This window comes from Pogoniulus pusillus, chromosome 8 (genome assembly GCF_015220805.1).
Source record: "Pogoniulus pusillus isolate bPogPus1 chromosome 8, bPogPus1.pri, whole genome shotgun sequence".
In the NCBI taxonomy this organism is placed as follows: Eukaryota; Metazoa; Chordata; class Aves; order Piciformes; family Lybiidae; genus Pogoniulus; species Pogoniulus pusillus.
The window spans coordinates 24,099,434-24,126,971 of record NC_087271.1 but is presented as its reverse complement, the minus strand read 5'-3'; the positions used below and the strand labels follow the sequence as shown (position 1 = coordinate 24,126,971).

At 49.4% G+C, this 27,538-nt stretch overlaps 1 protein-coding gene across 2 annotated transcripts; it reads right to left on the bottom strand.

Annotated features, from left to right (window-relative positions):
* Positions 1-12,485: 12,485 nt before the first annotated feature.
* Positions 12,486-24,583, bottom strand: LOC135177519 (fatty-acid amide hydrolase 1-like). 2 transcript variants are annotated; one of them, XM_064147625.1, is made up of 15 exons: positions 23,854-24,583; positions 22,539-22,652; positions 21,709-21,849; positions 20,436-20,616; positions 19,495-19,701; positions 19,060-19,100; positions 18,403-18,527; positions 18,070-18,195; positions 16,105-16,202; positions 15,642-15,741; positions 14,585-14,625; positions 14,022-14,061; positions 13,375-13,483; positions 12,921-13,066; positions 12,486-12,830 (listed from the first exon to the last, which is right to left on the bottom strand). In XM_064147625.1, the coding sequence occupies exons 1-15, from the start codon at positions 23,957-23,959 to the stop codon at positions 12,702-12,704; spliced, it is 1,704 nt and encodes a 567-aa protein (XP_064003695.1). In that variant the 5' UTR covers positions 23,960-24,583; the 3' UTR covers positions 12,486-12,701. The 2 variants fall into 2 exon arrangements, with proteins under 2 accessions (XP_064003695.1, XP_064003694.1); XM_064147624.1 differs by having other exon boundaries at positions 20,436-20,569.
* Between the last annotated feature and the right edge of the window lie 2,955 nt (positions 24,584-27,538).

Sequence of the window (27,538 nt, the reverse complement as noted above, 5' to 3'; positions counted from 1 at the left end):
AAGATAATCTAGTTCAAACTCCCTGCCATAGCAGGGACACCTCCCACTAGAACAGGTCACTCAAGACCTCATCCAACCTGGCTTTCAACACCTCCAGGGAGGGAGCAGCCACAACCTCCCTGGGCAACCTGTGCCAGTGTCTCACCACCCTCACTGCAAAGAACTTCTTCCTAACACCCAGTTTAAATCTCCCCTCTGCCAATTGAAACCCATTACTGCTCATCCTGTCATTACAAGACCTTGTAAATAGTTCCTCCCCAGCCTTCCTAATAAATGTTTATTAGATCCCCCCTCAGTCTTTTCCAGATTAAAAAGCCCCAGGTCCCTCAGCCTCTCCTCATCAGGCAGTGTTCCAGTCCCCTAATCGTCCTTGTAGCCCTCTGCTGGACCTTCTCCAGCAGATCCCTGTCCCTCTTAAACTGGGGAGCCCAAAACTGAAGATAAGGTCTCACCAGGGCAGAGTAGAGGTGGAGGAGAAACTCCCTTGATCTGCTGGGCATGCTCTTCTTAGTGCACCCCAGGATCCCATTGGGCCTCTTGGCCACAAGGGCACACTGCTGTACCATGGACAACTTGTTACCTTTTATTCTTCTGCCCTTGTGTTTCCTGTCAGAACACCATGTGCTGCCCAGACTGAGACATTAATGACGTAAGGGGACATTTCCGAGGTGATTTCTCTGGGTATTACCCCAGGTCCTCCCCATGAACAGTTCTGCCTGAATGTTACTGACTGGAGATCAACAGCAGTTTGAAGAATTATGTCCACCTGAATAAAGAGTTGGGTTCTTTTGGCAAAAGACAACAACAATAAAATACCTATCAGACATGGGTTAAAAATATTGTCACAAAGCCTTCTTTCATTCTGCATCAGGATACAGGTAAGAGTAAGAAGCAGCAAGAGACAGCTAGGCAAGCTTGTCAAACTGGGCTCCCCCTCCCCCCAGTGCAGCAGGAACAGCTTCAGGCTTGCACTATAAACCCAAAAGAGCTCTAGACATGTTGCCTGATTTACCACAGCTTTGCTGAACATCAGACACTGAATGAATCCAACCTCAAAGAGCTGTTTCACTTTGTCTTAGTAAGTAGACATCAGTGTATCACACTCTGGCTGCTGCTGCAGCTGTAGGCTGGATACAGAGACGTATTTCTCACATAGTCCTACCCCTGTTCTGCCACTCCAAGATTTCTGTACTAGGAGCTACTTTTCAGCCTGACTTCAATTTCCTTCTGTAGTCTTAATTCCTCCTGCTGAAAGTTCAACAACTGAGATGGGTTTCCTGGGAATAGAGTCAGAGGAGATAACCTGACTTTAGTTTTTCCTTGCCTGAGAGAGAAGCTGGTTGCTAGCCAAAAGATTTGAATCATCTCTTGTTTGCAGTAGATGACAAAAAAATATGATGTGGTTCCCTTGAAGAAAAACAGTAGAGAACATCTCTGAGGCTAATAAACCTTTCTGAGAGTTTTCTTTTTGGTTGGCTTTGATGTTGGTTTGGTTTTGGGTTTTCTTTTTGTTTTGTTTTTGTTTTGTTTTGTTTTGCTTTGTTTGGTGTTTTGTTTTGTTTTTCAGGGGGAGGAAAGAATCATAGAATCAATCTGTCAGGGTTGGAAGGGACCACAAGGATCATCCAGTTCCAACCCCCCTGCCACGGGCAGGGACACCCTACCCTAGATCAGGCTGGCCAGAGTCCCATCCAGTCTGGCCTTAGACACCTCCAGGGAGGGGGGAAGGGAAGAATCTGTTTTCACTTGAAAAAAGACAAACCCAAACACTTGTATCAGCCCAGTGACCCAGACGGAGCTTTCCCTCTGCCCTACAACACGTCAGAGTTACTGCAAACGAGTGTGTGTGTCCACTGAGTGACTGGCACTGGTGGAGGCTGTGTGGTGCAGGCTAGGGGCATGTTTCTGCTCGGCAGGGTTGCAGGAGTGTCCTATGGAGACACAGGTCCTGCCTTGTGGGAGGACACCAGAGCAGCTCAGCTTCCTTAGCTTTGCAAAACACCAGCTGAAAGGGGATACCATTGCTCTTTATAAATAGATCGCGAACGAGGGCAGCAGTGGAAAATACCAGAGAGGAGACTCACTATTTAAGCTCAAGGACAGTAATAAAATGAGGATAAATTAGAAGTGAATAAACAGCATGGGAAGTATGAAAGTTTCCAACTGTCAGAGCTATGGAGAGAGTTGCCAGCCAGTAAAAACAAAATACGAACACAGAGCTGAGCTGGTTTTAAAGAGAATCATAGAATCAGTCAGGGTTGGAAGGGACCACAAGGATCATCCAGTTCCAACCCCCCTGCCATGGGCAGAGACACCTGACACTACATCAGGCTGTCTAAAGCCTCAGCCAGCCTGACCTTAAACACCTGCAGGGATGGGGCTTCCACCACCTCCCTGGGCAACCCCTTCCAGAGTCTCACCACCCTCATGCTGAACAACTTCTTCCTAACATCCAATCTGAATCTACCCATTTCTAGCTTTGCTGCATTTCCTCTAGTCCTAGCATTACCTGACAGCCTAAGAAGTCCCTCCCCAGCTTTCTTATAGGCCTCCTTAAGATACTGAAAGGCCACAATAAAGTCACCTTGGAGCATGATCAGTTTGTGAACAGCACTGGACTCAGTTTTTCAGTACATGTGTTATTCTGTGCTCCAGATCCCAAATGAGTTAATACTAAACCTACCTAAGCCAAAGAGTTCACCACTACATTTTCTGACCCCTAAGATCCTTGTTGGAGCATGGTCTCCGCCATTGACAATAACACCTAAAGTCTGAAAGGAAGGATTTGCACTGAGAAATGAAAAGAAGAAACAAGGCCTCATCTGTAGGGGCTCTTCTCATGCTATTTCTGCTTAGAAAGTGCAGGACAAGGGATCATTTTTCCTCCCCATCCTCCAGTAAGTAGAGACCTCAAATGAACATTTGTTGCCTTGAGCTCTTATCAGTCCTTGCAGAGACTGACTTCCAAAGAAAAACTCAGCTGCTTTATTTCCATATGATGCTTTTCCAACCCTGAATTCCTCACTGAGCTCACAGCTATTGCTTAGAAACTTTGGGAATCTCTCACTATATGTAAGGGGAAAAGCCTCCAGATAAATAAACAAATCACATTACTGCCACTGCTCCATGCTGACTCCAGAGGTTTTGGGCAGACCTAGAAAATGGCAGAGTTATTGAGCTTTGGGACTGTGGCAACAGAAAACAACAAAATGAAGAGAGACATTGTTATGGGAATCTCATGACCCTTCTTGGGAACAAGCTAGAGGATCACCCAGCTGATTCCACAGGGTTCACATGTGCTTACAGGAGCAGAGAGCTTCTAGGTGCTCTGTCACCTAGATAAAAATCATGGCTGTGTTTTTAATGCATTTCCTCCCAGTTCTCTGTGTCTCTCTGAATTAGTTGTGGCAATTAATGAGGCAGGAATTATAAAATATGTATTATTTTTGTTTCAAAACCCCCTCCCATTGGAATGGGCTGCTCAGGGAGGTGGTGGAGTCGCCATCCCTGGAGGTGTTTAAAAGGAGGCTGGATGAGGCACTTAGTGCCATGGTTTAGTTAATTGGAAGGATTAGGTAATACAGTGGACTGGATGATCTTGGAGGTCTCTTCCAACCTGGTTGATTCTATGATTCTATGATTCTCCCCATCCTAATCCTTGTGTGTGTAAGCTGTGTGAATGCAATAAAGCTAGCCTATGCATTTGACACCATTTGTGCCTTAGTTTTGTGACCGAGAATCTGAACCTTCCACGCCTGGAATTCCTCCAGACTGGGACAACACCACACTGCACTTGCATGCAGAGGCCTCTGCATTAGCTTGGCACATGATGCTCTGGGTATCAGAGTACACCTGATGAGGAAAGTAGGCTGTAGCTCTCTGTGCTGATCTCTATGGAGACATCCCAGCCCTGCCACAATGATTCCTGAGCTCTTAGAATAATCTCTGGCTGCATAGCCCTGAATAATACTGTGCTAACCTCTGGTGGTGCTGAGGGAGCACATCCTCATCTGTTTCAGCCTGTGCTGAGCAACTCCGTGACAGGGCTTTGCATGGCAAACTGGAAGAGGGGAAATTTAAATTAGATGTTAGGAAGAAGTTCTTTACAGTGAGGGTGGTGAGACACTGGCACAGGTTACCTAGGGAGGTTGTGGCTGCTCCCTCCCTGGAGGTGTTCAAGGCCAAGTTGGATGAGGTCTTGAGTGACCTATTCTAGTGGGAGATGTCCCTGCCTATAGCAGTGGGTTGAAACTAGATGATCTTTGAGGTCCTTTCCAACCTAAACCATTCTATGATCTACCAGCATGAACTGGCAGACACACTTGTGTGCATCCCCTTTCTCTAGAGCTACTTCAACACATCTCACTCCACTCCACAGAGGGCACTGGAAGAAAGGAAACAGCCTTTACATTGAGTTTTCAAACTGAAAAAATATCAACCTCCTCAAACCTGTGGCACTCATTATTCAGAACTAACCTATAAACTTTAGATGTCTCTTGCTGGGACGATTTTCTGCCCTGGATTTCTGTCTCACTCATTTTCTCATAAGCCACACTTCAGACATCTCAGTTTTGACAAATTGTAATCCCCAGTATTCTCACCAAATTAGCTGGGTTCTAATTTGAAATCTTCCACTAAAGAAGAGCATCACAGCATCTCTCCCAGGCTGGAAATCACAGGATCACAGGATGTTAGGGTTTGGAAGGGACCTCCATAGATAATTGAGTCACAGAATCATAGAATCAACCAGGTTGGAAAAGACCTCCAAGATCATCGAGTTCAACTCATCACCTAACTCGTTCTAATTAACTAAACCATGGCACTAAGTGCCACATCCAGACTTTTTAAACACCTCCAGGGATGGTGACTCCACCACCTCCCTGGGCAGCCCATTCCAATGCCAATCACACTTTCTATGAAGAACTTCATTCTAACATCCAGCTTAAACCTGCCCTGGTGCAGCTTCAGATTGTGTCCTCTTGTTCTGTCACTGGGTGCCTGGTGGAAGAGACCAGTTGACATACAGAAAACGAGACCTCACAAGACGCAGAGTGTTATCAGGTAAGGCATGTTTAATCAGCGCTGGGTGGCAAGGGAAGGTCATCCTCCACAGCCCTTGCACACCTTCACCTTCTTCAGGTGAATATTGATGCTACAAAACCATACCTATTCAGTACAGGGGTAGGGTTATTACAGTTAGTTTTGGGAATAGGGGGAGTTATTAGAGTCAGTTCCTGGAACTCGTTTCCATGGTGCCCCACCTCTTTACACATGCTCATTGCCACCTGGTGGTCGTCTTTTGGGGTCTCTGGGAGGAAGGTCGACGTCTTCCTCACTCTGACCTCTCTACCTTTCATCCACCTGGTGTTGGGACTATACAAAGTCTGATTTGCACAAAACCAAAAAGCAAACCCCAAACAAACCCTGCAAAACCAGGCAGAGATGTATAAAGGTAGATTGTCTGATCGCTCAGTCTCTCAGCCTTGTTCAGTTACTTACCTGGCTGTAAAATGAAACATGAATTGAGGAGAACATACATAAATTCCTATTAAAATCAGGAGGAAGGAAGAAAAATGACCTAAGCAAAGACTGCAGCCAGAATTTCCTTGCTGCAGATGAGAGAAACAAGAGAAAACAAAGCTTTTTTTGGCCCAAGCAGGATTTCTTCCTTATTTTCCCAGCAGGCTGAAGCCTGGACTTTGGTCAGTGTCAGGCAACTGAATAAGCACTCTGCAAAACAGGGGAATCTTACTGGCCTGGAGGAGGTGTGGAGGAAGAAGTTTCTTGCTAACCTAAAGTTATGTCCTACTAAAGCCTTTCTCTCCTTGAGTTTCATCACTTGAACTCAACAGACTGCTCTCAACAGCACCCACTCTACTTTTCCCTTATGTTCTTGCAGCAATGCCAGCAGACATCATGGACAACCTGTCTTGAGAAGGACCCTGAGTTTTATTCAGGAACATGCTCTACTCTCTGCCAAGCCAAGGCACTTAGCTGCTCTTTAAATTCTTTGAAGAGACCACTACATCTGGTCCAAAGATGTGTTTTGTCTCCCTGATGCTTTTCTGTCTCTATATGGACCTGTCTCCACCTCATCCACTTCAGCATACAGGAAGGCTCCAGCTGAGCTGCAGAGCAGGGCTGTGAGCAGCTGAGCACTCCACTTCAGTATCTGTTGGATCATAGTGTGGGCTTCCACATGGATGCTGGGTCCTGGTTGCTAATGCTGAGAGATTCTGAGATCTGATGGATGACCGCCAGGATGCAGGAGAGGGGAGAGCAGGAGGAACAGTAAGTCACTTTGAGAGCTACCCGCAAAGAGCAGCTGGAATGCAGAGTGAAAGTGTTCATGGGGGAATTCCTTCTAGAAATAGGATACTTGGAGTTCATTCAGCCTTGTAAAGATGTGGAGGCATATACAAACAAGGGGAACTATCCTTACTTTGCAAAACAAGGTCTGTGCCTGCTCAGATCTGGACAGGAATACTACCTGGGCAGTCTACCTGCTAATAGTGAGCTGCCATCTTCCCCACCAGAGGACAGCTGAAAAGTCTTTGCTCCTGGCCTGAGATAGTCACAGTCGCTTGGCAGACTCCAATGAGGCAGGAGCTGCGTGCACAGGCACAGCATCTTCCAGGCACAGGCATCTTCCATGAACTGGGCTGTGCAATGGACATGATTCCTGCTCTGTGCTGAACAGAGGAAGGAGAGTTAGGGTGAGGAGCCAGCACTCGCTGCATAACTCAGACCTGTTTGTGACCATGTAAGGATACTGAGTGACTGCAGCATCTCTGCCCAGCCCAGCGAGGTAGATAGAATCACAGAATGGTTTAGGTTGGAAGGGACCTCAAAGATAATCTAGTTCAAACTCCCTGCCATAGCAGGGACACCTCCCACTAGAACAGGTCACTCAAGACCTCATCCAACCTGGCTTTCAACACCTCCAGGGAGGGAGCAGCCACAACCTCCCTGGGCAACCTGTGCCAGTGTCTCACCACCCTCACTGCAAAGAACTTCTTCCTAACACCCAGTTTAAATCTCCCCTCTGCCAATTGAAACCCATTACTGCTCATCCTGTCATTACAAGACCTTCTAAATAGTCCCTCCCCAGCCCTCCTAATAAACGTTTATTAGATCCCCCCTCAGTCTTTTCCAGATTAAAAAGCCCCAGGTCCCTCAGCCTCTCCTCATCAGGCAGTGTTCCAGTCCCCTAATCATCCTTGTAGCCCTCTGCTGGACCTTCTCCAGCAGATCCCTGTCCCTCTTAAACTGGGGGGCCCAAAACTGAATGCAGTACTCAAGGTGAGGTCTCCAAGATCATCGAGTTCAACTCATCACCTAACTCGTTCTAATTAACTAAACCATGGCACTAAGTGCCACATCCAGACTTTTTAAACACCTCCAGGGATGGTGACTCCACCACCTCCCTGGGCAGCCCATTCCAATGCCAATCACACTTTCTATGAAGAACTTCATTCTAACATCCAGCTTAAACCTGCCCTGGTGCAGCTTCAGATTGTGTCCTCTTGTTCTGTCACTGGGTGCCTGGTGGAAGAGACCAGTTGACATACAGAAAACGAGACCTCACAAGACGCAGAGTGTTATCAGGTAAGGCATGTTTAATCAGCGCTGGGTGGCAAGGGAAGGTCATCCTCCACAGCCCTTGCACACCTTCACCTTCTTCAGGTGAATATTGATGCTACAAAACCATACCTATTCAGTACAGGGGTAGGGTTATTACAGTTAGTTTTGGGAATAGGGGGAGTTATTAGAGTCAGTTCCTGGAACTCGTTTCCATGGTGCCCCACCTCTTTACACATGCTCATTGCCACCTGGTGGTCGTCTTTTGGGGTCTCTGGGAGGAAGGTCGACGTCTTCCTCACTCTGACCTCTCTACCTTTCATCCACCTGGCATCAGTTGTGGGTCACATTCTTGGCTGGAGTCTCCAATGTTCACATCTCTGAATACAGAATTCTTCTTCTCCATGAGAGTATTTCAAGACCCTCTCAAGCTTAATCCACCTCCTTTGTGTTTATCTGATTGATGCTGCTTTATATCAGCGCTCACATAGTTAATGATTTAACCAGCTTTCCACACTCTAAATTCTCTATCCCTTTTCCCATATCCCAACCCCCACCCGGCTACAACCTCCTTTCAGGTAGTTGTAGAGAGCAATAATGTCTGCACTGAGCAGTCTACTCCAGACTTGAGTCCACCCCCTCTGCCAGAGCAGGACCATGGCATCTAGTTCAGGTCACACAGAAACACACCCCACGGAGACCTTGCTGAAAGACTTCACACTTTGTATACACATAGTTACCACTTGGTTTTAGTTCTCATTTTTATTTCTTAGTTTTCCTCTTTATTCCCTCATTTTTTTCCTCTTCAACAGGTGTGATTTGCTCTTCTTCAGCCAACAGAGTGAGCCACTGAAGATGTCTGGTTACTACTCCAAGCAGAAATGACCGAGGGTTGGCCACAAAGAGGCTGTTACAATGCAAACACTACAGGCCAATTTTCTTTATTTTTTTTTTTACTTTCACTTCCCCATCTTCCTCCTTTCCTCTCCATCTCCTACTTCCCCCCATCTTCCTCCTTTCCTCTCCATCTCCTACTTCCCCCCATCTTCCTTCTTTCCTCTCCATCTCCTACTTCCCCCCATCTTCCTTCTTTCCTCTCCATCTCCTACTTCCCCCCATCTTCCTCCTTTCCTCTCCATCTCCTACTTCCCCCCATCTTCCTCCTTTCCTCTCCATCTCCTACTTCCCCCCATCTTCCTCCTTTCCTCTCCATCTCCTACTTCCCCCCATCTTCCTCCTTTCCTCTCCATCTCCTACTTCCCCCCATCTTCCTCCTTTCCTCTCCATCTCCTACTTCCCCCCCATCTTCCTCCTTTCCTCTCCACCTCCTTCCCTTTCTCCCATCCTCCTCTTTTCATCTCCAACCTCCATTTCCCTTCTTTCAGCACCATCTCCCCTTTTCCACCATATCTGCCCTTGTCCCACCCCACACTGCATTTTCCCCCACACTTTTTCCTCCCAAACCCAGAGCACCCGGGTGCTGCCAGAATCTCCTCCCACCCCCGGTGTGACCACTTCGCCCTCCCTGCCCACTCCTCTTTATAATCAGCCCCAGGAAGGGCAGAAGCCTTAAGCTTGCCCAACTAGGCAGGGGGATCTGCCTCCTGGCATAATTGGCGAGTCCCTGTGGTGCACACTGAGTGATTTGGAGTGGGATATAAGGTCTGGGGGCCCTGGTGGCCCCCTGGTGAGGCAGGAAGAGGCTTGATGAGGACAATGGCACTTCTTTTTGCTAGCTTGTAGAATAACTGCTGTAGTTCAGGATTCTGCTCGATGAATGTAACACTTCAGAGCCTAGCCTAGGTCACTCACTTTATTTATGTAGCAGCAGAGGACACTTTCTAGGGTCATGGAGCCCTTCTTCAGCTACTCCATCAGTTCCATCATTGTCAGGGAGAGGATATGTGCACTCTGGATGCCTGAGTTCTGCAAAGGGCAGGAAATCAGGTATGGATCACAGAATGTCACAGATTGGAAGTGACCCAAAGAGATGATCGAGTCTGACCCCCCTACCACAGCAGGACCAATCTAGATCAGGTCATAGAGGAATGCCTCCAGATGGGCCTTGGAAGTCTCCAGAGATGACTCCACAACCTCTCTGGGGAGCCTGTTGCAGTGCTCTGTGACCCTTACAGGTGAAAAGTTCCCCCTTATGTTGAGGAGGAACCTCCTGTGCTGCAGCTTCCATCCATTGCTCCTTGTCCTATCCCAGAGAGCAAGTGAGCAGAGCCTGTCCCCTCCTTCCTGACCCCCAGCCCTCAGATATTTATAAACATTTGTCAAATATCCTCTCAGTCTTCTCTTCCCCAGACTAAGAAGCCCCAGGTCCCTCAGCCTCTCCTCATCAGGCAGTGCTCCAGTCCCCTACTCATTCTTGTAGCACTCTGCTGGAACCTCTCCAGCAAATCCCTGTCCCTCCTGAGCCCAAAACTGAAGGCAGTACTCAAGATGAGGTCTCACCAGGGTAGAGTAGAGGCAGAGAAGAACCTCCCTTGATCTGCTGGGCACACACTTCTTCCTATTGGCCCTCTTGGCCACAAGAGCACATTGCTGTGCCATGGACAACTTGTTATCCACCAGCACTACCAGATCCCTTAGGTTAGTTTATTAGAAGGATTATGTGACAGGTTGGACTTGGTGATTTTGAAGGTCTTTTCCAGCCTGGTTGATTCTGTGATTCAGATCACCTCCCGGCCTGTACTGGCACAGTTTATTATTCCTCTCCAGATGCAGGACTCTGCACTTGTCCTTGTTGAACCTCATTTGGTTCCTCTGTGCCCAGCTCTCCAGTCTGTCCAGGTCTCACTGGACGGCTGCACAGCATTCAGCTGCATCAGCCCAGCCTCCCAGATTGTTTTCATCAGCAAACTTGCTGAGCATACTCTGTCCCCTCATCAATGTCACTGATGAAGATGCTGAACAGCACTGGCCCAGCACTGATTCCTGGGGGACTCCACTAGTTACAGCTCTTGAGATATCTCAGAAAAATTCATTGCCAAGACACAAGGCAAAACTTAAAGGGCGATGCAGTGCTTGGCTCTCCACAAGCATGGGTGCAGCTCTCATTCCCTCTCCTAGGAGAAGCTCCTCCAGGCTAGGATTTTAAAATGTAAACAGATAAACCTCATCCAGCACTTTCTGTGCGGGCATGGAGTACCTGCAGCTGGTGAGAAAAACCCCACCCAAACTCTGCTGGGGCTCAGCTTCACATAGCATTCAGTCTTGGGATGTCTGGAGATCACTCCCCTCTTTATCAGCAAGTTTGCTGATCAAGAAACAGGGTTTGGGAGGCTGCCTTCTCCTAGGCTGGGATAAACGCCTCTGCTCAGCCCCTAAAAAGACAGCATGCTCTTAAAATTTGGTTTAAATCAGAGTCATGCAAAAACCCCAAACAACGAACACACAAATCCTGCCAGAGGTTTGTCACAATGGGCTTGTGACCCCATTGCACCAGGAAAACGCTTCTGTGTTACAATATCCCTTTCTGGGTCACCCTTGGAAAACGGCTGGGAGCAGCCAGAGCTACAGCTTTCTGTCTCAGCACCTGGGAAACCACACTGGAAAACCTGGCATGGGCCCTTGCACCAAACTGGAGGAGACAGTGCCTGGCTGGTTACCCAATCCTGGTGTGCTGGTTTATATATGCAACACTGCGAAGCACTTCACAACCCTGCCCTAGGGAAGGCAGAAGTGCCTGAAGGAGGCAGGAGCTGCTTCCCCTGCCCTGGCACGCAGGGTGCTAGCAGCCCCACACTGCAGGAAGCAGGCCAGCTCCCTCCCCTCTTGCCACAGCTTGCAGGCAGGCAGGCTCAGCTCTGAGCTCAGACTGCTGCCTTGTGTCAGGGGATCCACCAGATTTTGAATCATAGAATCAACCAGGTTGGAAGAGACCTCCAAGATCATCCAGTCCAACCTATCACCCAGCCCTATCCAGTCAACTAGACCATGGCACTAAGTGCCTCATCCAGTCTTCTCTTGAAGACCCCCAGGGACGGTGCCTCCACCACCTCCCTGGGCAGCCCATTCCAATGGGAAATCACTCTCTCTGTGAAGAACTTCTTCCTAACATCCAGCCTATACCTACCCTGGCACAACTTGAGACTGTGTCCCCTTGTTCTATTGCTGGTTGCCTGGGAGAAGAGGCCAACCCCCACCTGGCTACAATGCCCCTTCAGGTAGTTGTAGACAGTAATAAGATCACCCCTGAGCCTCCTCTTCTCTTTTGTCCTCAGAGAGGTGAGAGTGAAGGGTAAGATCCCTTTTCTACAGCACCCCAAGTGCTGCCAGAACTCCAAGGAGTCTGGGCACCTTGGAGAAAACCCATCCTTGTGCCCCAGTTTCTCTATCTGTAAGAGAAAGAACATGTTTGTTTGTTTGTTTGCTTCCTTCCTTCCTTCCTTGGGGGGATGGAGGGTTATAAAAATCATAGAATCAGCCAGGGTTGGAGGCACCACAAGGATCTTCTGTTTCCAATTCCCCTGCATGGGTAGGGACACCTCACACTACATCAGGCTGTCTAGAGCCTCAGCCAGATTGCACTTAGACACCTCCAGGGATGGGGCTTCCACCACCTCCCTGGGCAACCCCTTCCAGGGTCTCACCACCCTCACACTGAACAACTTCTTCCTAACATACAGCACAAATCTACCCATTTCGAGCCTTGTTCCGTTCCCCCTAGTCCTATTGCTATCTGACAGCCTAAAAAGCCCCTCCCCAGCTTTCATGTAGGCCTCCTTAAGATACTGAAAGGTCACAATAAGTCACCTGGGAGCCTTCTCCTCTCCAGACTGAACAGCCTCAACTCCCTCAGTCTCTCCTCATAGCAGAGGTGCTCCAGCCCTCTGATCATCCTCGTGGCCCTTCTCTGGACACCCCATCCCAAACACAGACCTGAAACAACGAACTTTCCAGTATCAAAACCCACTGTATTAGGACACTGATTGGAAGTGCTTCGCCACTGTGGTGCTGGCTTTGCTTTTGCCTTGTGCCCTGAAGCCAGCAGCGAGCGCAGGCACCGCCGTGTCCCTGCGGAGGGAGACTCGAGTCCTGCAGGTGAGCCACACCGAAGGGTGACCCACACTGACGCCACCTGGGGTTCTGCACAGGCGAGTGTGTGGGACTCAGATGATTGCGTTTTCCTTCGCGACAAGGGTCTCCACCTCCTTCATGAGCCGCAGGCACAGCTCCTCTTGCCACGGCAAGGCCACGCACTGCACGGCCACTGGCAGCCCCACGCTGCCGCGGAAAGCCTGTGGCACAAACAGAGGGAGAGGGCAAAGGGCACGTCCAGGAGAAGGGATGGGGATGCTTGCATCCCTGGGGAATACAGTGCCACTCACCTTTGCCAGGGTCCGGTCCCACCAGTCCCGAAAGTACCCCTGGTAGCCCTTCAGCTCCTCCTCATCCTCGTCAGTCACCAACGTGACTGGGACCACGCCGGTGGGGAAGTCCAAGGCATTGTAGAGCATGGTATAGCTGACTGCCACTGAGGGAGAGGGATTGCTCAGTGCCAGCCCACTGCAGAGAAAGCCTTTGCCCCCCTCTGCCTATGTGAGCTTCCAGCTAACAGGGCACCTGTGCTGGGAACTCCAGGGTGGCAGGATGGAAATCTGCTCCTTGGCTCCCATATACATCACAGGGAGGGCCCTGGGTGTATCCCACCGGCTGGGGCTGAAGCTGTCCCAAAAGCAGAGCTCTTCCCACCACTGGCCAGTGCCTGGGGGGTGTGAGGGGAGGAATGCTTCTGAGTGCTGCCAACAGGCTCATGCTGGTGGTAAAGGTTGGCAGACCTACCTGAGAGCTTTTCAGGGTAGCCAATGCCAAGAGCTGGGCCCAGCATGGGACAAAGCATGACATCCAGATTCAGCTTTTTCCACTGGGTGATGAACTGGTGGCAGAACTCCTGAGGAGGAAACACACTGGTGGAGTGGATGCACTGCCCCATGGATGCTGACTGAGCCTCTCTTTCAGTGGCCCTTCCCCATGAGTAGCCATCAGGCTACGTCAGGTCTGATTCTACTACAATCCACCAACCCTCTGCCAACAGCCTTCTCAGTATTCAAAGCATCCTCCCCTCTGCTAAAACTGGGGGATGGGAAAGATAGAACACAGAGACACATGGCAACCTGGGACACAGGCATGGCTCTTGAGGAAACTAGAACGGTAATAAAGGCAAGTCTGCTGTAGCTGATGGCCTGTGTTTTCAAGTGTAGGACTTGAAACTCCAAGTCTGATTTGAGATGATGAATGTGTCTATGTGACACCCTAATATCTGAGCGTGCTGAGAACTTGCACATCCAAGTCAGATTTGTTGAGAAGAGATATATTCCTACCTCACAGCTCCAGTGACTCGACCATCTCCTAACACTGAGTACTGAAACTGGCTCTTCCCAAAAAGAAATGAAACAAAAACTACTTAACCTCAAATTGCAATACTTTACCTCAATTTCATGATGAAGGCTCCAGACTTCATCCACTGTGCTGAAAAAGAAAACAATAACAACAAAAGGCACAACTACTGAGCACTGGGGAACACCACTTGTGACCAGCCACCACCTATGCCTTGGAGGCACAGCACAACACACACCCGCTCTGCTGTGGGATGTGAGTCTTTCCTCACCACTAATTGTCCATCACTGACATAGTAGCAAAGAGCAAGCGTCCTTCCCTGTGCATTTACCTTCCTTCTGTCTTATGGGGTCCCTATCTCATGGCATGGCTGATGCATTAACCAGTGCTGAAGCTGACACTGTAGTTCATTTCTACAAGCTTCACTGTGTTCCTAAGCAAGAGGCCTGCCTTTATTCTCTTCCTCAGTACCAGAAGAGTTTGTGAAACCCTGCAAAGTTAAGGTATTGATGTACACAGCTCTTGGTTTGCTCCCACCCTTCTGTTTTTGCAGATGTGTGCAGCTGGAGCAGTATCCCTAATGCAGCAAATGCTGCTGCTCTCCATAAGAAAGGAGCAAATCTTCACACATTTGCCCAGGCTCAGATTTACTCACTTTGCTCTCATACTTCTTAGGATAGCTGACAACCGAGGCACCTGAGAAGGAGAAAGAGAACAATTTAAGTTAATCTCAGGCCTGTTCTCTGACAGCTCTGTCACAAATACAAGATGTTAACTCTGCTCAAGCAGGACTGGATTTTCCCCAAAGAAGGGAGAGGATGAACAAAAGCAACTCCATTGCAGTTTGGAGATTAGAATTATAGAATCAGTCAGGGCTGGAAGGGATCACAAAGATCATCTAGTTCCAACACCCCTGCCATAGGCAGGGACACCTCACACTACATCAGGCTCTCTAGAGCCTCAGCCAGCCTGGACTTAAACACCTCCAGGGATGGGGCTTCCACCACCTCCCTGGGCAACCCCTTCCAGGGTCTCACCACCCTCATGCTGAACAACTTTGTCCTAACATCCAATCTGCATCTACCCATTTCTAGCTTTGTTCCATTCCCCCCAGCCCTATTGCTATCTGACAGCCTAAAAAGTCAGCTTTCCTCCCCAGCTTTCTTGTAGCCCCCTTAAGATACTGAAAGGCCACAGGAAGGTCAGCTCGGAGCTTTCTCTTCTCCAGACTGACTTGCCCCAACTCCCTCAGTGCCTCCTCGTAGCAGAGGTGCCCCAGCCCTCTGATCATCCTCGTGGCCGTTCTCTGGACACTTTCCAGCACATTGACATCCCTCTTGTAAAAGAGGCTTCAGAACTGGATGTGGTACTCCAGGTGGGGTCCCAGCAGTGCAGAGTAGAGGGGGAGGATCATTTCCCTCATCCTACTGGCCACAGTTCTCTTGATGGAGCTCAGGATCTGGTTGCTCTCTGAGCTGCAAGAGCACACTGACGACTCACATTGAGCTTCTCATCCACCAGCACCCCCATGTCCCTCTCCTCAGGGCTGCTCCAGCTAGTCACTGCCCAGCCTACATTGATGCTTGAGATTGCTTCGTCCCAGATTTGTCTAAGCACAGATATCTCTATGATAAAGCCTCACAGCAATGTGAAACAAATTATTCACTACCTATTGCTTAACTCCATCTATACTAGAAAGAAATGAACCTTACAAAGGGTTTGACAGTCCAAGAGAGGACAGTTTTTAGCCAGTTTGGTGTCTTCGACAACCAGAATAACAGCCCAACGCCACTTCTATCCAGCTCCCCTTTGCTGAAAGAGAAAACAATGTTTAGCCCAGCAGCGTTAGGAAGCAATCACAGCAGATCAGATTTCACAAGGCCAGCTCCTTTGAAGAGCGATAGCTAAGTGACAAAAAGAGGTTTGCCCCTGCTCATCTCAGTTTATAGGATATAAACACCCTGTTTCCTTTCATTTCTGAAGGCTGGTAAAAATCCCAGAGACCCAGAGTCCAGCTGACTCGATCGATGGGAAGTTCCCCTGTAAATCCCAGTGCATATCAGCCACTATCTACATCCAGTAGATCTGCTAGCTGTACCTCATGACAGCCAGACCTTAGAGAGGACTTTAATCAAAGAGCAGCAGTAAAACCAAACAATTCCAGGCTATACTTACAAGTTCCTGATAAAAGAGACACCTCCGTCTGAAAACATTCCCCTAAGGCAGAAGTTAAAGACTACGGAGTCCACATTCATGAGTTCGAATGGCACCAGCTGGAAGGACAACAGAAGAGTCAGCACCACAAGTAAGCCGTGAGGGACAAGCCATTGAAGGCTCATGATGGGCCAAGCTGGGCTGAGGATTTCCTGAGAAGTCCTCAGTAAATCCTCCAGCGTCTGAGGCCACCAGGTCACAGAACGGCTTAGTCTGGAAGGGACCTCAAAGATCATCCAGTTCCAACCTCCCACCATAGGCAGGGACACCTCCCACTAGAACAGGTCACTCAAGGTCTCATCCAACCTGGCCTTCAACACCTCCAGGGAAGGAGCAGCCACAAGCTCCCTGGGCAACCTGTGCCAGTGTCTCACCACCCTCACTGCAAAGAACTTCTTCCTAACATCCAGTTTAAATCTTCCTTCTGCCAGTTTAAACCAATTACTGCTCATCCTGTCATTACAAGACCTTGTAAATAGTCCCTCCCCAGCCCTCCTGTAGGCCCCTTTCAGATACTGGAAGGCTACTCCATGGTCTCCTTGAAGCCTTCTCTTCAGGCTGCAGAGCCCCAACTCTCATAGCCTGTCCTCACAACAGAACTGCTGCAGCCCTCTGAGCATCTTCATGGCCTCCTCTGGACTCGCTCTGTCCTTTCTCTCTTGGGGGCAGAACTGCACACAGTACTCCAAGTGGGGTCTACTAGAGCAGCATAAATGGGGAGAATCCTCTCCCTTGCCCTGCTGGCCACGCTGCTCTTGCTGCAGCCCAGCACATGGTTGCTGTCTGGGCTGTGTCTGCACACTGCTGGCTCATGTTGAGCTTTACATCAATCTAGACCACCAGGTCCTTTTCCTCAGAGCTGCTTTCCAGCCATTTGCCACCCAGCCTGGATTTGTGCTTGGGATCGTGCCAACCCATGTGCAGGACCTTACACTTGGTCCTCTCCATCTCATCCATCCTTCCTCAGAAACACTGTTTCCCTTCGATTATCAGCAGAAGGGCCAAAAGATAGAGGATGGACTGTCCAGGTATCCCTGAAGTGCAACAGTCCCTTCGAAACTGGCAGGAATGTTAGAAAGCATAAAATTGTGCTTCCCACTTCACCCCTAACCCTTGTGCGAGTGAAAGGGCAAGAGTGCAGCTATCATGCCTCACACATAGGAGAAAACTTGCTAAAACAGAAGAAAGGAGGAAGGAGACAGCCTTTGCTCAGCATCCCAGAAACCTGAGACCCTACAAACGGGCCTTGGTCAATATGGTGTTTCTTGGCTATAAAAGATCTGCCACATGGAACTTTCCCCCCTTTTTTAGGTCCCTGTTTCCAGATACAAAACCAGAAAGGGGCTTTCCATGCATCATGCAGTAGATCTGTGGAACTGCTTGCCAAAGGATGTGGTGCAGAAGAGGTGAAACTGGGTGGAGAATAGATCAAACAAATGCTCAGCAACAGCTCTTCACAGCCATTGGAGAGAGTTGGTTCATCAGACTCAGGAAACCTGCTGAGCCGACAGTAGTCATACACCACCAGGACTGCAAGCTCCCTGCAGGCGCTGCCTCAGGACCCAGATTAAACAGTGCACAACGTAAATCTCAGCCAGTGTGTGAGCAAATGCACTCACTACAGACAAGTCACACAGTAGTGTGTCTACTCCCCACCATGCGTTATTCGTCTCCCTTTTGTGCTTGCCAGTACCTAAAGAGCACTGATCCCTTGCCGAGAGGAGAAACCAACTTGCAACATAAAGAATTCTCTTTTCCAAAAGCTGCTCTCTACTTTCATCAAAGCTGCAGGAAGCTGAGTGGATTCCAGGTCCCCTTTCCTTGCCAAATTTTTTTGATATTCACCTATGTGCCCTAAAGACATGATAGGTAGGCAGAATGGAAGAATAGATGCCACACAACTACTGGGCTCATGCAACACCCTACCGTGTGGCCAGCATCCTCCAACACCTGCTTCACCTCGCGAACGGCACGCCTCATGGCTGGGCTTGGCATGGTGAAGAAATCAGTTTCATAGTAACCTATGCGAAGGGGCTGCGTGCCAGAATACACCTGCAGAGCAAGGGAGAGTGGCAGCTGCAATGATGTCTGTGAAACCAGAAGCAAACAATGCACCCACGCTACAGAGCGGGTCTGGAAAGCAGCACTGACATGACCACTCTTGGGTCACAGGAGAGGGCCCTCATCAGCCACTGGCATTTTCAGCCTGAGCGCTGACACCTCTTCTCAGAGACCTTTGCTCTTTCAGAGGTCCTTTACCTCTTCATTGAAGGGGAGGGGGGGCACTGTGCTGTCCAGGCTGAACATGTCCTCACACAGGAGTGCCCGCATGCACAGCGCCAGGCTGTCCACGTCTTTTGCCATTGGCCCCACTGCTGCAGCCACTGGAAGAGACCAGAAGAGAGCATTCATGGCTTGAGGACTTTCAAGGGCATGTCCTGCAAAACCAGGACATTTTGGCACTGTTTTGAGTCAGTCCAGTGTTGGGAATAGTTCCTCTTTGGGAACTGGTCTGGAGGTGCCTACAAATGTCTTCCCACCAGCAGGCCTGTCATTGTGGACCCAGAGTTGTTACCCACCAATGTGTGTCCCAGTGTCTCTATTCCATGATTTGCAGAATTAAACAAAAAGCTTTATTGATCAAGACACAAGGACAGTATAAGACACCCTATCTGACTGCTAGTCCCAGCTCACATGAAGCAGTGGCCAAAACCACAGCAACCATCTGGGTCAGAAGTGTGTTGAGGTTTGTGCTACACTGCTCCTCTTGGCTCAGGCATATTCCAGCTTTGCAGGAACCTTGCTATAGGAGTGGCTCTCTGAAAGACTCCCTGTTTTTCTCAGCCCATAGCCAGCTGAAGGTCCTTCTCATCCCTGCTCCACTCCCCTCCCTGAAGGGCAACCATCAATTCCTACCTGCTTTCTGCCCAACAACACCTGCAATGACTCCTTTTTTACTGCAAAGAAAAGAAAAAACATACATCAGCTGAATAGAAGCAAATGGTAATGAAAGCACTGACCCTCGTTTGCAAATTAGGGGTTGGCAGAAGAAAGGGCCAAGAGGAAGCCCAAGAGCGATCCAACCTAGACCAGAATGATTTATACCCTGTCAGTCAGGAACAACTACTCCCCTAGCATGCAGATGGACACTTTCCCTTCTCCTTTTTGGAAGAGCTAATGCTTTACTCATTACAGGCCCCAGGAAAATGTCTGGGCAGGAGGGAGAAACAAACCCTTCCCAGTAACTCTGATGTTTAATCTTGCTCACAGAAGTAGAAGCATGCCAGCACAGCAACTGGAAAGGTGATGCATGGGTCTCACCCAGAGGCATCACTGCAATACTCACAGTACCTGAGTCTGTTCCCAGTGGGTTTGAGTGCACAGATCCCACAGAAGGCAGCAGGGAAACGTAGGCTTCCTCCTACATCTGTCCCAATGCCCAGGATGGACCCACCTCCTCCTATAAGTGCCCCTTCTCCACCAGACGAGCCTCCAGGGCTTCTGGTGTAGAGCAGAGGGTTCAACGTCTGACCAAAGAGTATGTTCCTGCAGTCATAGCTGAAGACAGAGGGGAGATTGCAAATGAGAGGAATGTAGATTATCTACTGATGTTGATCTCAGGCATCACAGAAAGACCTTTAGAAGGCAGTTAGGCAAATCAGTAAATGTTATGTTGATATTATTTATTCTGAGGGAGCTTCCAAAGCTGCCATGAGGACCAGCAGCCTTTTCACAGTGGTGCCAGGACCTAGATTCACTGCCAGCTAATTTCAGTGTTCAGTTCACCTGGCAGGACACAGGGACAGTAGCCAAATAGCTGTCCAGCAGAGCACATGTGACTTACCAATAAGCACAGCCCATACCAATGATATCAGGAGTACTCTTGCCAGATAAAGCAGAGGTTTGGGGGCAGGATAATATAAGGTCATTAGCTTAATTAGCTAACTAGCTTTCCCTTTCATGAATATGTGCTTGCACTCTATAGTTAACAAGACTATTTCTGAGGAGTTATTTGAAAAATAAAAAGTGATCTAAAACCACCCAGCACAGAAGAAAAGAGCAGTGATTTCTCTCCTCTTCTCCTTGTCTTTGGCATCTTTATTTTATTTTAAACTAGAGTTAATTTCCAACCTCAGTGTACATGTGCTCACTTGAAGTAAAACTGAAAGACACTGAGGACGAGGACCCACTTCAAAAGAAATGGAAATGAGAATCTGACTTGACAGGAACCCTCTCTTGAGTTGAGGAAGACAGGACTACTGCCATGCTGAAGGAACAGAACGCCAACCTACCTGACAAGGGACTGGGGAACATTGGTTTTGACAAAGGGAATTGCCCCCTGCCTCTTGAGCACCTGCACCACCACGCTGTCCTCTGCCGCGGGTCTATTGAGGTTTTTTATAAATCCCAATGTGGAATCATGACCCTGGGAATACAGAACAATGTGGTTTCCAAAGGGGACTGCAATGCCTCCTGTTGATATACATAAGCACAGAATCATAGAATTGGTTTGGTTGGAAAAGACCTCTAAGATCATCTGGTCCAACCATCAACCCAACACCACCATGGCCATTAAACCGCATCCCAAAGTGCCACACCCACACATTCCTTGAACAGCTCCATGAAGAGTGGCTCCACCACCTCCATGGGCAGCCAATTCCAATGCCTGACCACTCTTGCAGGAAATAAATTGTTCCTAATATCCAATCCAAACCTTTCCAGCACAAGTTCAGGATATTTTCTCTCATTCTGTCTCTGGTACTAGACAGAAGAGACCACCTGCATGTGCCTGCCCCTCCAGCAACCTGTCCATCACACACATGTTGTGTGGTGTATTGGTAGCAGCTCCGATCAGCCTTTTCTGTTGGTTCAATGTGGGAGATGGGCATGTGCTGATTTGAGGCTAATTGGAATAATTTAATGAATTAGATTATTGGCTGTGAAAAGAAAATAATAGTGATGTCTAAATCACTCATTCATTCTGTTGGAACACATAAAAGCAAGGACTCATAGATAAGACAGTCTCTGCCTGGCTTTTGCCATATTAACTCTTCTGCCTGACCCTGCCCATTTCTCAACTAATCATTCTGCTTCTAACACCTCTTGCTGACCTTTAAAGACCATCTTGCATATAAGAAAGATTCTGAGATGAGGGAGAGAGTGGAAAGAAGGTGGAAGGGTGGTTGGGAGCCCTTCTTGGGTATTCTGACTGCTGGGTGAGGTCTTGTATTTCTGTATTACTTTGAACTGGTGTATTACTGTATATAGTTGTAAATATTTGTAATATATTGCATAGATGTGCTTGTAAATTGTGCTAAGCTGTGAATACAAAGCTTCATCCTTTAACTTCCAGCTGGCTGTTTAGTCTGGGTGAATCCTTGAAGGGGGCTGAGGGGTGGTGACCCCCAGAACCACTACAGGGCAGCAACTACATCACGTAACAGAGCAGGCCATCCTATATCATCTATGACAAAGTCAAGCCAAATGCTGAGGTCAAATGTCACCTGCCACTGAACTTCAAACCACAAGAACCTCAAGATACAGGCGATGTTGTGCTGTCAGTACCTGGCAGTCGATGGAGTCTTTGATGCTGACAGGCACCCCATAGAGCAACCCCAGCTTCTCTGGCTTTGCTTTCCGCAGCTGGATCTCGCTCTCCTGCAGATACTCTGTGATGCAGTTTGTTTCTGTGGCGATTTGGAGAGCCTTGAGGAAAGCAGGCAAAGACTCCAGGTGAGACACAGTCTGGCACTTTGCATTATGGTCTTCTCTTTTACATCTGCCTCTTCACCCTCTTTCACCTCTCCATCTGTGCAGCTGATATTAGGGCAGCTCTTCCTGTTCCTTTCTAAGACATTTTCATGACAAACTCCAAAACGTTGTCTGGTCACAGGGAGAGGCCATAGCACCAGCTGGTGTGTGTGATGAAAAGAGGCACTCAACTCAGCAGAGTGCTGACTGAGCTCCTAGAGTGGCATTAGATGATAACACCAAAGTGGTAAGCCAGGAAGTGACTCTCTAATTATTACAGCAAAAATAGAGAAAGGAAGTGGATGCTGAGGTTTACCAACACATCTGGAGAAGGAGCAATGACAACAGTAGCACTCTGAAACTTTCCTGTAGCTATACCTGCCCCTGTGAAAGCATGGGCTCCCTGAGGAAGGTATGGGCTTGCTGGATGCTGAGCCTGCAGCTCCTGTTTGCTCTAAACCAAGGTAAGAGCCACAGCAGCCACATGCTCAGCTCTCCCTTAACTCACAGAAAAATGTACAAGGGCCCAGTACTAACCAGTGAGCAGTGCCAGCTCAGCAGCATTTGAACCTTATCCTGGACTTATCCCAAAAAATCAAGACCCACCATGGGTGATATGCAGCCCCATCACCCTTGCTCCTCACCTTGCCCACATAGGCATAGAAAACATGCTCCGGAGGGAGTGAGCCATCCTGGATTCTCTTGGAGAGTTCCGGCAAAGGCAAAGAGAGGATGGAGACCATGTTCACGGAAGGATGCTGCAAGAAAGGTTGAACAGACAATAATACGCCTCTGTCCCAGCTGCTGGGCTCCTCCTCTCCCCTTGGTGAGACTGTAACCCATCCGAGAAGGATGTGCCCTTTAGAGGCAACTTTTGCCGTAAGACCACAGTCCTGCTCCTATCTGATATTAATGACTACGGCATGAAACCTGCAACACCAGTAATTCAGGCTTTCTAATCTTGTTTCGGTGGCCAGATTGATCTCATCAAGAACTTTGCTTAAGAGAACGTGTTTCACACAGCGTTGTTCAAACAGGTCTTGGGCCAGGCCCGAGGGAAACTGGTCAGTGAAATATCCTCTGCTGAATCACAGTGGGCACTTGCCGCACGGTTACAGACATTGCTCCAGCAAGAAACAAGACCGAGCCTGGTGCCAGGTCACCTGTCCTCGCCAAGATATCCTAGAGGCAAGTACACAAACCAGGGAGCTGGCAGCAGACAGGTAATTTTGGGATCTGCCAGAGATTGCCTCAACACTTACTAAATAGCACGAAAAAAAGACCAAACCTCCTCCCCCAGGCTGGACTCTGAACCCCAACGCGGCCAGCGCAGCCCGGGAGGCGGCAGCGTGATGCGGCGCGGTGGGCACAGCGCCGTTCTGCCCAGGGCACCCACGTCCTCGGCCCGCACGGCTGCATTTTGGCTCCTGCTGATAACACATCGCCGCCTTCTGCCGCCTCCTCGGCAGCCGGGCTGAGCCTTCCCCCATGGCGGAAGAGGCCAGGAAGCTTTCAGCCCGGGATTTTCCTCTCCTCGCTGCCGGTTCCCGTTTGCCGGCGCTTGCGCTGCTGCCCGTTACCGCCGCCGCACCGGCTGCCCCAGGAAGCGTTTCCTCTCTACAGAGAGCGCTGCGTGGATGGGGAGTGGGGTGCGTGCGTGTGCTTGCACACAGAGATATAAAAAGAAAGAAAGAAAAAAAGGCAAAGCGAAAAGCTTAACTCCCCACAGCCCCATATAAGGCGCCGGGATGCCGCCTGGCAGCTATTGCGAGCCGCCCAGCAGCTGCCCCTCGCAGAGAGACCACACCCAGGGAGGGCTGCAAGACTACTGCCCCCGGGCGTGTGCTGGGAAGATGAGGCCAGGGTTGAGGGGCCATGGTCGGGCGGGGACTGTCTGATCATCCACAGCCTTCCCCCACCTCAGGGGTGGAGAGGAGGAGCGCTGCTCATTGCACTCACCTGCTCCCGAAAGCTCCGCGTAGCCATCTCCATCCTCACCAAGCTCCGCTCCTGTCTCTGCTGAGCCTCCTTCACCTTCTTCCAGAGCCCCCTTTGTCGCCGCCATCGCAGCAGCAGCAGGAGGAGGCTGGCGGCCGAGCAGCAGAGCACGGCGGGCACGGGCAGCCGCATGGTGAGCGAGCCTGGCTGGCCGCTAGCTCCGCTTCACCCGGCAGGTCCAAGGGCACCCGCTCGGCGATGGGCAGGGTGGGGGAAGAGGGAGGCAAAACCTGGGGAGGATTCACGGGCGGGAGGGTGGCTAGGAGCTCTGGAAAAGGATTTAACCAGCTTGCTACTTTGCACGGGTAGGAGATAGGGGAGCAGGAAAAACTAGATGAAAACTGGCCCCACCCTGTGCTGGGTGGTCTCTCTCTGACAAAGGTTATTCATTCTAACGTCCTTCGAGTAAGGCTTTGATCTCCCTCTAATTTTACAGCCTCTCTAGGGATACTGTTGGCTAGGAGCATTAAGACGACGAGAGGGAGTCCTAAAGATAACCAGCGTTTTTGCATTTCCTGAAGCCCAGCAGCTGTGTGGGAAAAAGGAATTATTAATGTCCCAGCCAGTGCCCAGCAGAGTTCACTTTGTCGTTGTTGGAGCATGGGTGTGCCTGCACTCTGTGAAGGGCTGTGGTTTCCAGCCCGCTGTCATCCCTGCTTAGGCAGGGGAGTGCCTGCTGGCACCTCTCACTCAGCTTTGAGGGAAACTCCAATATAATTTCCTTGTCATCAGCTCCACGTGAGGTCTGTCCTTGAAACACCTCCGCCGCTTGCAAAAATGCATGAGCAAATACTTCACAGAATCCCAGAACGGTAGGGGTCGGAAGGGACCTCTAGGGGTCGTCAAGTGCAGTCTCACTGCTAAGGCAGGTTTGCCTAGATCGGGTTGTACAGGAATGTACCCCGACAGGTTTTTTAAACCCCCGAAGCAGGATAATCCGCAGCCTCTAGGGGCAATCTGTTTCAGGCGATCCAGTTTAGACTTTGCCCATAGGATTGTGGAAAACCTATTGGGAAGGGTCTGGGATGTCTTCTCCCTCCCTCTGTGTCCCAGCAGGATGGGCTGTGCCAAAGCCACCCACAGGCAGATACTGAGCTAGAGAATGCTGTGGAGTTGTATGATCCAGACCTGATTTTCATGGTGTTATTTCTCAGGTCACTTGCTTTACTTCAACCTTTAAACCATCAGGGCTACTTTAGCAGCATGTGAGCTCGGAGCCAGCCTCCCTCCTCCGGAGAGAAACAGGATCCTGAAGCTCTTTGAGTTTTGAAGTCTGGGGAATATTCAGCCCTCACTGAACTTGTGGTCTGCAGCTTCTTGCTCTACTTGAGGACGAGCAGCTCCCTGTTACCTGAGTTAAGGAAATTACATGCACGCCTTTTCTCCCACTGTTTTGTTCTCTCTCTCATCTTCTTTCTTCCCTTCCTCTCCCTTCTTTCAGACTTGGGGACTCAGGAGATTATACAGCAATGTAAGTTTCCAAGGGCACTGCAGCCCCGTGTGTGCAGACTACTCGGGGCATAAGAAAGTGTGAGAGGAGCGAGGTGGGTGGGGATGCCCTTGCAGTGAGCCAAGAGGATGGGATCAGCTCAAGGTTAGTGAGAGGAGATGCTCTGATCCCTATCTCTTTTTCCCCTCCCTCTGTCTCACTCTAGAGGCTTCACACTGTCATGTGCACTAACTTCACCCTGCGACAGCACAAAAAATGGGTTGTTTCCCTACAGGCTGCAAAACCATGTTGCAGCTGAGACCTTTTAACAAGAGAAGAACAAAGCCAACAACAACAAAACCATAGCGAACTTTGGAGAAGCAGAAGCTAAAAACAAGTTCTGCTGGAAGACAAAATTATTTCTGCAACCCTCTTCCCACTAAGTTTAAATTCTGCTTTAAATCTCTCATGTAGGAGCAGTTTTCAGCTTCTGCAGTTCAGTTTGTCTGAGGGAAGAAAACAAAGTACAAGCTGTATGCCTGGAGCGTCAGACCCACCACAATCTGCTGCTGGAGACTCCCCTTCTCCCCTCTCCTGGGCAAGTGTATGGGCGTGAATAGATAAGAGTCGAGGCATCAGGCAGTGGCAGGGCTTAGATTTCTGCTGTAGCCAGCCAGCTCCAGGAGGTTAACTCAGGGCATGGAAAACCCCATAATGCAGCTGGCCTGTGTTATGACCCAGCTGCCAGCAAAGATAAGACAAGGCAGAGGACAGGACAGGTGCAGAGTAGGCAAGTACTGGCTGGGCACACTCTGTCCAGGAGAATGATCCCTGGAGAGAGGTAAAATGGTACTGGCCTTGCTCCCCGTGGGCTGGGGAACCAACTTCTGGCTTGTGGGGTGCGTGATGCCTCGATGTCCCTTTGGGACATGGGTGTGTCCTTGCCAAACAAGCAAGTAGAGCTTTTCTGCTGTTACGTCTATCGTGTTACTTATGTGCAGCAAAGGGGGCTTGACTCTTCAGGTGCTGGAAATGAAGATGGATTCTACATCTCTACTACCTGGCAGGGCTGGAGCCTGCCACTAGGAGAGATTGAAAGGATCATCTGGATCTGTGAAGGCTTCCTTCCCTGTTACCCACACCCCTCCCTGTGTCCACAGAGCTGTGACTGAGTGGGTGCCACCACACCCAAGAGATGCTGTAACCTTGGGGTTACCAAAGGAGGGATAGAAAAGCACCCTCTTCTAGCTGTGACACATCACAGATGAACTGAGTCAGGTTGGAGGACCCACTAGTCTCCATTCATCTGATGCCAGAGCAGATGTCGAGAGCATGACTAATACACAGCAATGTTTTCCTTACCACTGTCTCCTGGTGTATGGAGAGCTCTGGCTTCTTAAAGCAGAGGTTAGGTTTCAGTGACTAATAGCTGCATGCTTGTACAGGTCTTCCTGGTGTGAAGTAATCCAATTCCCTCACTCACAGTGTCCAGCAGCAGTGAGATCCACAGTTTTTATCCATGTGCCACAGGGGAGCAACATCTCCTTCACTGATTTCATTTGCTGCCCTTTATTTCAGAAGAGGCAATAAGAAATTGATCGCTGTTCACCTGGGAATTTACACACTTTTGTTCTTCCATTTCATCCTACTGCTTTTGAACTGTTTCCCAGAGCTTAGCAACCTGCTCCTGCTACCAGCTGCCAGTCACAGCCTTGCTGGGGTCTGGCCCCCTGGAAGAAGAAAACCCAAGCTTCATTTACAACAGCAAACAGTCCCTCTTGCTACATTTCTTCTGACTCTGGAATGGGAATTCATCAACATCTGAAAGAAGGTGAAACAGATTCTCTAACAGCTGCAGTTTAACCCCTGCAAGAGTTGTCCAGCAGCTCATGCTAGAGCGATTCCTTTGGCTTCTGCAAGGAAATGCACCTATCAACCAAATTGTTCACTCTCTGACACGTTAATTGGATACTTCTACAGGCAGAGGTGACTGAAGATATTTGTCCTCACAGATGTGTACCAGTGCTCTGCCAGTGAGAGGCCTGGTTCAAGGTCCATCTGCGTCAAGCTGGCATACCCGAGTTACTGTAGGCAGATTGAATACGTTAGTTTGTGCCAGGTTTCTGTTGTGGACTCTGTTCTGAAGTAGATTAGGCAGTGCCTGTGGATTTTTTTCACCAGCAGAGTGAAGGAGGAGCTGACCTGGAAGATGCTGGT

Bases quoted from the DNA above. Each gene is read 5' to 3' on its own strand.
- LOC135177519 (XM_064147624.1), bottom strand. From the start codon at position 24,024: ATGCGGCTGCCCGTGCCCGCCGTGCTCTGCTGCTCGGCCGCCAGCCTC. The intron at 19,702-20,435 runs GTAGGTTGGCGT...CTCTGTCTTCAG, and splicing joins GTTCCCCAGTCCCTTGTCAG to CTATGACTGCAGGAACATAC. The intron at 16,203-18,069 runs GTAGGGTGTTGC...TTGTCCTTCCAG, and splicing joins TGGAGGATGCTGGCCACACG to CTGGTGCCATTCGAACTCAT.